The sequence below is a fragment of the Mirounga leonina genome, unplaced genomic scaffold (genome assembly GCF_011800145.1).
Source record: "Mirounga leonina isolate KUSES-001 unplaced genomic scaffold, KU_Mleo_1.0 Mir_115, whole genome shotgun sequence".
Classification (NCBI taxonomy): Eukaryota; Metazoa; Chordata; class Mammalia; order Carnivora; family Phocidae; genus Mirounga; species Mirounga leonina.
Genome location: NW_023270268.1, coordinates 45,002,071 through 45,015,833, shown reverse-complemented (window position 1 = coordinate 45,015,833; position 13,763 = coordinate 45,002,071). Strand labels below are relative to the sequence as shown.

Below are 13,763 nucleotides of genomic sequence, written 5' to 3'. Positions count from 1 at the left end.
TTCCTAGGTATTTTATAGTCTTGTACTGATGTAACAATTGGACACCTTTTTCCTGTTATGTTTTCTTTCTTTTTTTTTTTTTTAAGATTTTATTTATTTATCTGACAGAGAGACAGCGAGAGAGGGAACACAAGCAGGGGGAGTGGGAGAGGGAGAAGCAGGCTTCCCGCGGAGCAGGGAGCCCGATGCGGGGCTCGATCCCAGGACTCTGGGATCATGACCTGAGCCAAAGGCAGACGCTTAATGACTGAGCCACCCAGGCACCCCTCCTGTTATGTTTTCTAATTTTTGTCAATGCATAGGAAAATTACTGATTTCTATATATTAATCTTGTATCTGACCTGCCCCTTGGTGAAATTCCTTATTAATTCTAATAGTTTGTACATTGAAAGTCTACAAAACAATTAACATTTCCTCTGAGTAATGGCAACTTTCTCTCTTCTTGAGCTTTTTTACTTAGCAGTGCATCATGGACATCTTTCTATGTCATGAAAGATTGATCTAATTCATTGAAACAACAGCATAGTATTCCCTTTTATACAGTTATTGTGGGTTATGTAATAAAACTGATTGCTAGATATTTCAGAGTTGGGTTGGATGTTTTGAGCTCTTCCCCTTAACAACTAAATGCCTTAATAAAAACCTTGGTGCATTCATTTTTTTATACCTGTGCTGGTATTTCTGTTGGACAAAATGCCTAAAACATATTTAAAATTTTTTTCAGATACTTCACATAGGAAGTGCATCATTTTCTGAAGCCCACTTCTTTCTCCAACAGCAGTCCTTGCTGGCCCCGGCTCTGTGAGCAAATGGGCCAGCTCCCTCCCCTTACCTCTGTCCCATTGTAGGTTGATCTGGTTGGTTTTCATCGTTCCAGTTCTATCCGTTTAAATCTTCTAGACATTTATTCGAAGTTGCTGATGGTCACCTTCCCCATTTCCAGTACTGCCGTGGAATCTGGGCAGGGAATAATCCTCATGGTTGAGTTCAGTGTCTTAAAGGAGAACCCCCAGCACCCTTTGACCTGAAAAGTCTTTTACAGAATAACAGACATAAGATAGACAAAGTAGTACTTTAAAAAAGCAGAAAACAAAAGAGTCTGCAAACCATGTTTATAATCAAGTACAGTGTGTGTCTCTGTAGTAGTCTAGGACCAGAAAGGAACAGGGAAACATTTTTAAATGTGATCCATCAGTGGTGGCTTTCCTCTGTTCCCCACTGTCGATAAAAAGTTATTTGGAAAAGGCAAAAAAAAGTAAGAGGTAAAACAAACACAAATAAGCATATTTGTTTTTCCAAAGGGCATATTTTCTTTTACATTAAACTTCCTTCCTACTTTGTCAGGATTGATGACGAATGTACACTCATTTTACAGGGAAGAAAGCATCCTCTGTAATTAAAGAACCTGACCATGAAAATCTGGCTTCTAAGTTAAGAGGTAAATGGATGTTTGGAGACCTTCCCTTTGCCCACGAAGGCAAACTGCCATTGGGAAACCAGCTTTAACGGGGACAGTGCCCGCCCCCTCTCAAAAAGCCCTCCCCTAAGAATCTATGTGAGGAGGTGGTGAAAAGGTTTCAGGGCATTGTAACTGTGTGTGTGTGTGTGTGTGTGTGCGTTTGAGATGGGTGGTAGGTGGCGAGAAAGTAGAAGACCCTGTTAAGAAGGTTTTAAACTTTATTGATGCTTTTCTCTTCAGAAAAATGGGTAATTAATCCAAAAGAGCAAAGACTGAGTATTTTATGTGAGCTGGAGGTAAGAAATGTTTATCAGTCCAATAGTACACAGTGTTCATGGTAAATATCATTTATTCAAACTTCAATTCTCTCTCTTTCTAAAAACGTAGTTTAAAGAAGACTTCATAACCCTGTTTGAGCCATCTCTGAGAACATTGCCTAGCATCGGGCCACCGTCCATTCTGACATTCAAACAAGAGAGTTCCAATTTAGGCATTAACTTCAAGGTGATTTTAATTCATATTATTTTAAAATTTTGAAATTTTGTTTATTAATGAATGATGTAATAAGCCACACGATGATTTGCACAGAAGACATGAACATACTTTAAAAAACAAAAACAGGCAAAGAGCTCTTTTCCCTGGAACAGCGCTTAGGGTGGCTCTGTCCCTCTGCTGGGGCTGCTAGAACAAAGTACCGCCCAGTGGGCGGCCTAAAACCACAGCAACTTGTTGTCTCACGGTTCCGAAGGCTGGAAGTTCAAAGTCAATGTGTCAGCCAGTCCAGCCTCTAGGGGAGCATCTTTCCTTGCCTCTTCCTCGCTTCTGGCGGGGCCATCGAACCCTGGCCTTCCTTGGCTTGTGCCTGCTCCACTCCTATGTCCGCCTCAGCTGTCCCGGCATTCTCTGTGGGTCTGTATCCCAGTGTCCCTCTTCTCCAAGGACACCAGTCATGTTGGATTATGATCTGATCACCTCATCCTCACTTGATGACATCTGCAAAGACCCCACTTCTACATAAGGCCCCATTCCCAGGTACCAGGGGTTGGGACTTCAATATATCTTTTCAGGGGACATGATTCATCCCATGACAGTGGCCACAAGGGCTGGAAACAAAGGTGAATGTTTGCCATACTTGATCATCTTAAGTGACCGATTAATGCCTCTGCCTGATGGGCAAGGGAAGAGCCGCCCTCCTAATTCCAACAGGACCGCACACCGTCCCGCTGTACCAGAGCTGTGAGGGACTGATTGGTGGTAGGATTATTTCCAAACTCAGATGGCCTGGCCATGTCGAGAGAGCTGCACACTCCCCAGATCAGAACCCCCTTCATTATTTCCTTCGGGGTACGCTAAAGGTACAGGCTTACTCCCTGGAAATAAGAGCCAGCAATCGTGGGAGGCGGCCTGTGGCAGGTGTGTGTGCGGGGTTGCTGGGGATGTTGGGTGGGCGCACCCCCGTGCTGCTCAGGGCCGCCTCGGGCAGTGCATTAAACTATACAAGTCTAAATATGCCACGTAATGTAACATCAGTCAGTATTTGCTGCTTGTATTTGTCCTGGTTTTTCTAAACTTTAGAGTCACCCTTTAGACTCTTCAGGCTGAAATTCTTTATTCAAACATAGCTCCTTCCTCTTTCTGAACCACAAAAGCTTGTACCCAAGGAAGTGTCTGGAGTTTTCTTCTGCTGACACCCAGAGATGGTCCTGAACATGAGGAAAGCCTGGTGGCCTTTCTTTCACGGGAGTTGTCCCTGCGCTGGCCCCCAGATCTTGGGCAGCTCTTTCAGGCCCGCTTACACGGGGCTTTGACAAGGGCAGCTGTAGCTGGCCTGCCCGCTCTCCTCTCCAGCTGCGCCCTCTTTGGGTGCAGATTCCGGCCCCACTCATGGTCTTCGAAAGCATCCCCGCCTTGCTTCCCCTGCAGGTGAAGGGGTGAAGGGACTGTGGGCTGAGGAGCTAATTACCAAGACCCTGGTAGGGAAATGGCCTGGCCTCACCACACTCTCTTTTTGTCCTGTCACCTGGGAGGCAAACTAGATGTTTCACCACCATCTCTCCAGGGCAGGTCTTTACCCGCCCCCCTCGACCCATGGTTCCGCTTTCAGCCATGTGCAGTACTGATTATCAGGTAGTTTGTTTGTTTCTTTTTTTTTTTAAGATTTTATTTATTTGACAGAGAGAGACACAGCGAGAGAGGGAACACAAGCAGGGGGAGTGGGAGAGGGAGAAGCAGGCTTCCTGCGGAGCAGGGACCCCAATGTGGGGCTCAATCCCAGGACCCTGGGATCATGACCTGAGCCGAAGGCAGATGCTTAACAACTGAGCCACCCAGGCGCCCCTATCAGGTAGTTTCAGTAGCCTCAAGATAGTGGCCATCACTCCAGAGTGGTGAAGGCCTGGCTGCACTGGCCACTTCAGCCACCCTTTGGCCCCACGGTGGCCATTTTGCCGGTCCCAGAGAATGGCAGATACAGCTGGCCTGGTAGTGTTCATGACCTGCGAGTCACACACGAGTTACGCATGAGGTGGGTTTCTCCTGGAGGCCTATGCTGAGACTTGGCTGCTTGCCTGCCCAGGAGCCCCTGCAGTCACAGTGGTGACCTCAGGCCACTCACATGGCCATAGTGTCTCAACCCTTGAGCCCCTAACTCCAAGTCTCCTGTTGCTTCCCCTGGCCTCCCACACCCCTTCTGAATTACCGTCACCGCACAGACAGGAGAATTCAGAGCCCCAACCTGGGGCTCATGTGTGTTATCCTTTGTCTCCTGCATCTAGTCACACACTGTAATCCCCCTCCCCCACAAGGGACTCTGATGTCAACAGTAAAGTCATTTGTGCAACTTTCTTTCTTCACTGAGGAAGCATCCTAAGGACCCACAAGCTCCTGATGGGCTCAGCTGCGCTCTGGTGAACCAGACAGAGGCCCTGAAAACACCACCCCTGCCTCTTCAGGCCTCCCCAGCCCTTGAATAGAAATAATGTCTCATTACTGGAATATACAGATCTTGCTGGCTTGGTGCCTTCTGGTATAGGATCTCAGCTCCCTGCAAGTTCCCCACCAACTATTTCAGCCCCCAGGGATTCTGACAGGTTGGCACATCCCCCACCACCCCTTGCTCCCCTACTGGACGTTTGCTGGCCCTGTCCAGAGCCCTGGATCCTACTGCTCCCAGAGGCTCTGGGCCTCCTTGTGGGTACCGATTCATTTCTGTTTTCCCTTCTCTGAAGGAAGAAGAGGAGGAAATATCACCCCAGTGTGAATTTTGTGGGTGCGATCTAAGAACATTTCTTTCCAATATGGATATTTTCTCTGATGATGATAACTCGGAATCAATAGAAGAAGTAAGTTCTAAAGCAGGTTTATGGAGGAAATCATGTTATTTTTCAATGTATGAAGTATTTCTGCATCTTCCCCTGCACTGCAATGCTTAAAAGAGTTACATGTTAGCTGGTGGGGAAATATAAATCATAGTCACGATGGGATACCGTTTCATACCCACTCTGATAGCTATAATCAAAAGGATGGATAATACTAAAAAATGTTGGCAAGGATGTAGAGAAACTGGAAGATAATATGGTGTAGCCACTTCGAGAAGCAGTCTGGCAATTCCTTGAAAAGTTAAATACATGGTTACCTATAGCCCAGCAATTACACTTTTCTAGGTTTATGCCCAAGAGAATTGACAACCTCTGTCGACACAAAAACTTGTACACAAATGTTCATAATAACATGGTTCATAACAGCTGAAAAGTGAAAACAACCCAAATATCCATCAGCTGATAAACAGGTAAATAAATGTGGTGTATCCATACAATGGAATTTTACTCAACCATAAAAAGAACTGAAGTACTAATACATGCTTACATGCTACAACATAGATGAACCTAGAAAACGTTATGCTAAGCAAAAGCCAATCACAAAGTACCACAAGTGTATGATTCCACTTATATGAACTGTACAGAACAGGAAATCTATGCAGACAGAACACAGGTCGGTTGCTTCCAGGGGCTGAGAGGAGAAGAGGATGGGGGGTGGGGGGATGTGTTAAGGGATAAGGGTTCACATTCTAAAAGTTGGCTGAGGTGATGGTTTTGCACAACTCTGTGAGTTCACTAAAAACCATTGACTTGTACACTTGAAATGGATGCAAATTACGGAATGTGAATTCTATCTCAAGAAAGCTGTTACCAAAAAAAGTTACCATAGATCATTATCCAAAGTTCATTAGCCATTTTGGGTTTTTTCCCCCCTAAGTATCTTCATCGAAGACTGGTGAGATGAAAAATGACCTCTTTGTTTTTCAGGCCTCCTGTTGCAGGTATTTTCAAAATCTGATTGACTACATCTATGAGGAAAAAAAAAAAACCCAGGGCCCCAAAGCTGAATTAATCTGTATTAACCCTCACGCAGCCCACGGCAGTGAAGTTGATAGACTCAAAGCAAAGGAAAAAGCCCTGCAGAGGTAACACTGAGCCTTTGATATTGAAACTCAGGCCCACTGAAGTAGAGAGTTTTTGGTCGATGAACCTTGTTTTTTTCAAAATTTATAATTTTGAAGAGGTGTTCCCAGAAAAGAAATAAAAATTGGGGGCCCCTGGGTGGCTCAGTCGGTTAAGCGTCTGCCTTCGGCTCAAGTCATGATCCCAGGGTCCTGGGATCTAGTCCCACGTTGGGCTCCCTGCTCAGTGGGGGGTCTGCTTCTCCCTCTGCCCTTCACCCCACCTGTGTGCCCTCTCTCTCCCTATCTCAAATAAATAAATAAAATCTTTAAAAATAAATAAATAAATAATTGGCCAAAGCAAACCCATTAAAATTCCTGGTAGATGTTATTGAGATTCAGAAGCTCCTAGAAACTCTGTGAATTTTTTAACAATTTAAAGTAGAAATCTACCAACTGCAAATTCTCAGCTCAATTTAGAATTCCCATGTTGGAGAAATTTGTCGACGAAAGAGAGTAGAGACCCATATGTACTGATTAAATGCCTGGATTCACAAGTAATGATAGGTAAAAATAATAAGGGACAGCATTTAAACAGTTAAAATTTGTACTAAAATTCTGTTTTAAGCTTCAAAACACATTTCAGACTTTTGCATCATATTTTTCAATTTTGTAGAAAACAGGAGCGACAAATGGCCAGACAATTTACAATAATGACAAATGGACAGCCTAATTTTTCTGAAGAAGGTGAGTTCCTCAACACTGATGATATCGATCAGTTCTACATCAGAAAGCTCAGATGTTTGACCAAGAGCTGAAATTGGTATATTTAAAAAATAATATTAAAATGTTCATTCCAAGGGTGCCTGGTTGGCTCAGTCATTAAGAGTCTGCCTTTGGCTCAGATCATGATCCAGGAGTTCTGGGATTGAGCCCCCCATCAGGCTCCCCGCTCTTCAGGGTGTCTGCTTCTCTCTCTCTGCCCCTCCCCCTGCTCCTTCTCTCTCTCTCTCTCTCTCTCTCTCTCTCTCTCTCTCTCGTGCGCGCACGCGCGCGCACGCGCACATGCACATTTGCTCTCTCTCAAGTAAATAAATAAAATCTTAAAAAATGGTAATAATTAAAAATAAAATGTTCATTCCAGTCAATGCATCAGTTAAGATGGTTCAGAAAATCTGGTATTTCATTTAAGTGGCTTCCGCTTACAGTTGTTATTGATCGAAATAAATTAGCAACATCTATAGAGCACTTTACAGGTAGCTGCAAAGAGCTTATGAGTTGCTATAGTATGGATAAAATTGAAGGAGCACTGATTTTTAGAATCAGAAGTTCTTGATTTATCTCCTTGCTTTTCTCCCTATAGGCTGGCTGATTTGGGGTAATTATTTAATCTTTCTGAGCATCAGGCAGCAACTCTACCACTCAGGAGCTATTGAAAAGATACTTAGAAAAGATAAATGTTTGTTGTGGTTTAAACTAAATCCCTAGTATAAAGTTCCTTGATATTCAACTATTTCCTACTAAACATAAGGTCAGAAAATTCCACTTAATGAAAATCATCTTTCTTCTTGTAACAAAGGAATGTTTTCATTTTTTAACAAAAGAAGGCGCTCACTTTAATTTAATGAAGAACCTCATTTTTCTTCCATTAAAAAAAAGTCTGATGAATCAATGCATTTGTAATAGGGTTTGAAATTTCATTTTAGAAGAGAGGTTTTGGAACATTTTAAACAAATATCTACTTTCATGTGTTTTTTTTCCTTAGATTCAAAGCACTTAAAAACAATTTCTTATCAACTTTCCATGGATATTCCAGAAAAAGAGCTAATTGCTGACAGACTACTTGATTTCCAACTAGAAAACAGAAACATTTCCATTGTTTGCTGTGATGCTAGAATAGCATGTGGAAAGGTGACTCTCTTGTAATTTTTTTACCCGTGACTCTTTAAAATCAGTTCTTCCTAAAATTGTAAAAGCTGTCATAATGAATATAACAGGTTGGCTACATAACACATGTAACTCTTTGTCAGGAAGAAATGGTTCACACTTGGCTCTTTAACTTCTACTAGAAGTCTCCATTGGATAAATTCTAGTTCACAACTCTCTAAACCACGTCTGTCAGAATTAAAAAGTCATTTTTGAGGGTCATAACCAGTAGAAATCAGACCAGGACTGCGTACTGCCCTTATTTTGGAGGCCGTGGCCCTTGGGATGTAGCTGGAGACTGTGTCATCTTCCTTGGAGGCCTCCTGCACTGCTGAGTTGTCGGCATGAGCCAGCAGAGCATTTTGGACTCTCTGACCCTTTCAGCTGTTAGCCCTGTCACCACCGCTCATCATGCTTACATTGTTGCTGTTCTTAATAGAGCTTGTCAAAACTTGAAAAAAAATGCTTTTACATACATTTTATGGTGAGCTATTTTGGTTAAAGCCTTTTTATTTTAAAATGTGATCATTGGAACATTTGGAAGCCTTAAAAAACTAGGAAGAAGGGGGAGAAAATCACCAAAAGCCTCAAGCACTTCCCCAAAATCATTACTAATATTTCAATAATCTCTAGATCCACACTGCCCAATAGGGTAGCAACAACTACATATGGTTATCTAAATTTAAAATAACTAAAATAAAATTTAAAATGGAATTCTTCAGTCACACTAGTCTCATTTCTAGTGCTGAACAGCTGTGTGTGACTAAGGGCTACCATATTGCAGTGCTGATACAGAACATTCTTATGGTCACCAAAATTTCTGTTAGACGGCACTGTTCTAGACTTTTTACCCTTTGGCTTTGGTTGACATTCTTGTAATTATATGACATGTGTAATTTTTATCTCTTTTTAAAATTTATTATAAAAAATATTTCCATGATATTATATACCTTACATTAACAGCATTTTAATATCTATGTGCTCCTTTATGTAGTTTATCTCACCATTCCCCTATTATTGGACAATACAGGTTAACAGTTTTTTGCTATACTAAATAACATTGCTTTGAATATCTTTGTGTATAAATGTATGTTTATATAAGTATATTTTTTCAGAATAGATTTCTAGAAATTAAATTATGGAGACCAGATTTCTTTCTTTTGGGTGATATAGAATTTAAGGTGTGGCAGTGAACTGAGGTAACTGACAGAATCAAATCCAAATCCTGTCTGGGGGAAAGTCACCTGTCCGGCCCTCAGATTTCTCCTGCAAATTATGCTTCAGATTCCAGTTACTAGCACATAGTGAAAAAGAATCAAGAATGCAAGGAAATTCAACACCACAATTGAAAACCCAGAGGAATAATATCTAATTAAAAAAAGACCTGCAAAGACTCTGGAAATTAAACTATGCTTATAAAAATAAAATATCAGCTTGAAGATATATGGAGGGAACAGAAATCTATTGTGACATAATCAGTTTGTAAAGAAAAAAATGGAACTTACAGAAATGAAAAATATAACAACTGAGGTTAAAAACTTAAAAGATGACAGTAACACGGGTTAGACCCAACTAAAGAGAGAACCAATGACCTGGAAAAAAGGTAAATAAATAAATAAATAAATAAATAATGAAATTCTCCATGGGAACAAAAATAAGAATACAGAATATAAAGTATATGATATGATATGAAAAGGAGGTGTCTAAAACACATTTATTCAAAATCCCAAAAGGAGAAGAAAAAGATAATCAGACAGAGGCAGTATCTGAATTTTCTAGAACTGATAAATGAGAAGAGCCCACAGATTTTGCCCAGTGAATCCCAATCAAGATGAAATGAAAAAAAAATCCTAGACATGTCAGAGCAAAACCAAGGAACACAGAGGGAAAAAAAATCTTAAAAGCCCAGAGAACAAAAAATTCTGTTTATATTTAAAGAGACTTATACCATCAGATAACCTCCCAACAGCAACAATGGAAGCCAGAAGGCAATGGGAATTATCTTTAGGGTGCTTAAAGAAAATAGTGGTCAATCTAGAAGTCTATAACCAGTTAAAATATTTTTCAAGAAAATGTGTCCAAAAAGACATTGTCTAGTAAAGTCAAAGATAATTTGTCACTAATAGCCCCTCATTAAAGGAAATTCTAAAGAATGTGCTTTGTGTAATTGGATGGTCTGAGATTCAAGAAATATGGAGAAAAAGTGGTACATTAGACCTTTTTTCATGTTGATTTATAAAAATTCTTATACATTTAGGATACGAGCCCTTTGTATGTCATATTGCTGCAACCACTTTTCACTTCTTGGTTTGTCCTTCACCATTTTAATTGTAATTTATCAAATCCTTCATGGATACTGCTTTTTTTCATTGGCTGGTAAATCTTTCCCAGACCTGAGATAATACAGCTATTCTCCTATGTTAAAGAAATCTCTGTAGTTCTGCATTTCACATTTAGATCTTTAATCTACTTGGAATTGATTTTTACATATAATGTGAGGTAGTGGCCCTAATTTCATTTAAAAAATATAGAGGGGCGCCTGGGTAGCTCAGTTGGTTAAGCATCTGCCTTCGGCTCAGGTCATGATCTCAGGGTCCTGGGATCCAACCCCACATTGGGCTCCCTGCTCAGCGAGGGGTCTGCTTCTCCCTCTCCCTGTGCCCCTCCCCCTCTTTGTGCTGGCACTCTCTCTCTCTCTCTCTCAAATAAATAAATAAAATCTTAAAATATACATATATGGATACCAGATTGTATCCAGCACTATGTATTGAAAAAGATCTCCTTTTTTCCATTACCATGCACTGGCGCTGCTGTCCCACATCAGATGTTTATGGCTGCAGGAGTCTGATTCTGGACTCCTTACTCTGTATCATGGATTTCTTTATCCTGCCCCAACACTACACAGTCTTAATTACTATATTTTGTGATAGATCTTAATATCTGGTAGAGCATATTCCTCTCTCTCAACCACCTTCTTTAAGAATGTCGGCTCAGGGCACCTGGGTGGCTCAGTCGGTTAACTGTCTGCCTTTGGCGCAGGTCATGATCCCAGGGTCCTGGGATCAAGCCCCGCATCGGGCTCCCTGCTCTGCGGGAAGCCTGCTTCTCCCTCTGCCACTCCCCCTGCTTGTGTTCCCTCTCTCGCTGTGTCTCTCTCTGTCAAATAAATAAATATTAAAGAAAAAAAAAAAAGAATGTCTTGGCTCTTCTAAGTTCTTGACATTTCCTGTAAATTTTAGAATTGACTTGTGAAGACCTCCATTACCCCAACAACACACAAATAATACAGTCTTGTTAAAATGTGAATTGCCGTTGCAGTGGATCTAAAATCAATTTGGGAAGAATGTCATCTTTAAAATACTTAATCTTCCAATCCATGAACATTGGGTCAAATTTATTAAAGGGGTTGTTCAAATATTCTATTGTTTTATTACTTTTTTGGTCTAAACAATCCTTGCAATTTTTGAGAGAGGTAGGCTAAAATATCCCATTATGATCACGGAATTTTTAATTTTTCCTTTTCCTTTTGTGAAATTTTGCTTTATATATATTGAAACTATCTTAATATGGGAAAAATATTTTGTAAGGTTATATCCTCCTAGTGGATTTAAACTTTTATCATTATGAAGTAATCTTCTTTATCTCTGGTAATATTCCTTAGTATTTTCATGTATCATTTTTATTTATAATCTTTTTGTATCCTTATATTTTAGATTTGTCTCTTGTAAACAATATATGGTTGGAATTTTTCCTTAAAAAAAGAACTAATCTGACATTCTTTGTCTATTAACTGGAGTATTTAGTCTATTTACATATAATAACTGACATTCGTTGATATTTTCTATTTGTTCCCTGTTATATGTTTTTCTTTTCCTTTATCCTTTCTTGTCTTTTGGGGGAATATTTAAAATATGTCGTTCTATTTCTTCTTCTACCTCTACAAGCTTGGAAGTTACACTCTCTGCTTCTATCATTTTTCTGGCTACCCTAGAAATTTCAGCAAGTAAACTTAATTTATCCAAGTCTGAAGTTAAGCTTTATTATTTGCCCTTCTCTCATATATTATACCCAGAGATAGAATGGCTGAATCCCAAGATATGCTTGTCTTTCACTTTACTAGATGAAGCCAAAATGATTTCCAAGTTTTTGGACCAAATTACATTGACCCACTAGACAATGGTGACTGTTGTTCTGCATCCTTTCCAATAGTTAGTACTATCAGACGTCCCATTTTCTTTGCCAGTATGATAGGTATGTACTGATCTCTAATTGCGGTTTTCATTTTCCTTTCCCAGGTTACTAATGATGTTGAGCACCTTTTCGTTTATTGACTGAGATTTCTCCTTTGAGAAGTGCTCAAGGGTATTTTGAACCCCTTTTTTTTTTTAAAGATTTTATTTATTTATTTGAGACAGAGAGAATGAGAGAGAGCACATGAAAGGGGGGAGGGTCAGAGGGAGAAGCAGACTCCCCGCTGAGCAGGGAGCCCGATGCGGGACTCGATCCAGGGACTCCAGGATCATGACCTGAGCCGAAGGCAGTCGCTTAACCAACTGAGCCACCCAGGCGCCCTGAACCCATTTTTTTTCAAATGGTCATAATATCCAAGAGGAACTGGGTACCAGCATACATGCATAAGGATGTTTGTGGTATCATTGTTTACAATAGTCAAAAACTGGGAATGACCCAAATATCTATTAAATAAATAGTGATAAATTTATACCATGAAATACTATACACAAATGGAAGTTAGTGGACCACAGCCACAAACTGGAACATGCATGAAACTCACATACATAATATTAACAGAAAGAAACAAAATATTAAAGATATTTTATTTATGTTTCTACTTATGTAAAATTCAAAATGAGAAAAAATTGAAGCTATATTGTTTAGAAACTATAAAAGTGCAAAGAAATGACTATGAAATCAGAATAGTGGTTATGTCTAGGAAAGAAAGGTATTGACTTTGAGATAGACACACAGAGGGGCTCCTCGAGTATTGGCATTGTTCTATTTCTTGACCCGGATGGGATAATAATGGGTGTTCACTTTATAATTACTCATTACAAAACAGCATGTTTTAGCACTTTTCTGAATGTATTTCATATTTCAAAATTTTTAAAATGAAAAAAAATGTGTTATCTTCCAAAATAAATGGCAACATTTATGTGAGTATTTCAGTAGTTTCATTGTTTAGCCCTAGAAATTCTTAAATCTATTTTACTACAATACAGGATTAGGAATAAAAAGAATATTTAACTAGAAATGTTACTGGGGGTGCCTGGGTGGCTCAGTCAGTTAAGCGGCTGCCTTTGGCTCAGGTCATGATCCCAGGGTCCTGGGATCGAGCCCCGCATCGGGCACCCTGCTCGGCGGGAAGTCTGCTTCTCCCTCTCCCTGTGCCCTTCCCCCTGCCTGTGCTCTCTCTCTCTCTTTGTCAAATAAATAAATAGAATCTTAAAAAAAAGAAGAAGAAAATGTTACTGGGCACAAATTCATTTCCCTATTGAGTATTACATATAAAATAGTTTAACTTGGAGATATATTAAGGATTATCTCCCTGTATTTCTTTCTTCATCTTCTCATACACCATTAGTGTTTTGCTCAAATAACTTCAAGAGCAAACTTGAAGAGACACCAGATGCTACAGCTTATACTTGAGTTTAAAGTCAGTCTGTTGAAGTATAATTTATATACAGTAAAATTCATCTTTTTTAGATGTACAGCTCTATGAATTTTGGCAGTTATGTAACCACTACTACAATCAGCATATAGAATATTTCCATCGTGCTAAGGCTGCTATTTAACCTTCTATTTTGTTTCTATAGTAATATGTGAATAAGGTAAAAATTAAAAAAAAAACACAAAACCCTTCAAACAGATATGTAATGTCAGATTCCTGCCTGAAAGCTTTTATTAAGTTATCTGCAGGGGTTA

General features: G+C 39.9%; 1 protein-coding gene across 1 annotated transcript in view; it reads left to right on the top strand.

The window, feature by feature from the left end:
• Positions 1 to 13,763, top strand: part of ERICH6 (glutamate rich 6) — a 31,598-nt gene that overhangs the window by 7,736 nt on the left and 10,099 nt on the right. Inside the window, exons 4-10 of the mRNA XM_034988551.1 lie at positions 1,376 to 1,438; positions 1,700 to 1,755; positions 1,847 to 1,963; positions 4,687 to 4,800; positions 5,764 to 5,921; positions 6,574 to 6,644; positions 7,663 to 7,808. Coding sequence (XP_034844442.1) covers positions 1,376 to 1,438; positions 1,700 to 1,755; positions 1,847 to 1,963; positions 4,687 to 4,800; positions 5,764 to 5,921; positions 6,574 to 6,644; positions 7,663 to 7,808 — 725 coding nt within the window. The remainder of the gene's footprint in view (positions 1 to 1,375; positions 1,439 to 1,699; positions 1,756 to 1,846; positions 1,964 to 4,686; positions 4,801 to 5,763; positions 5,922 to 6,573; positions 6,645 to 7,662; positions 7,809 to 13,763) is intronic.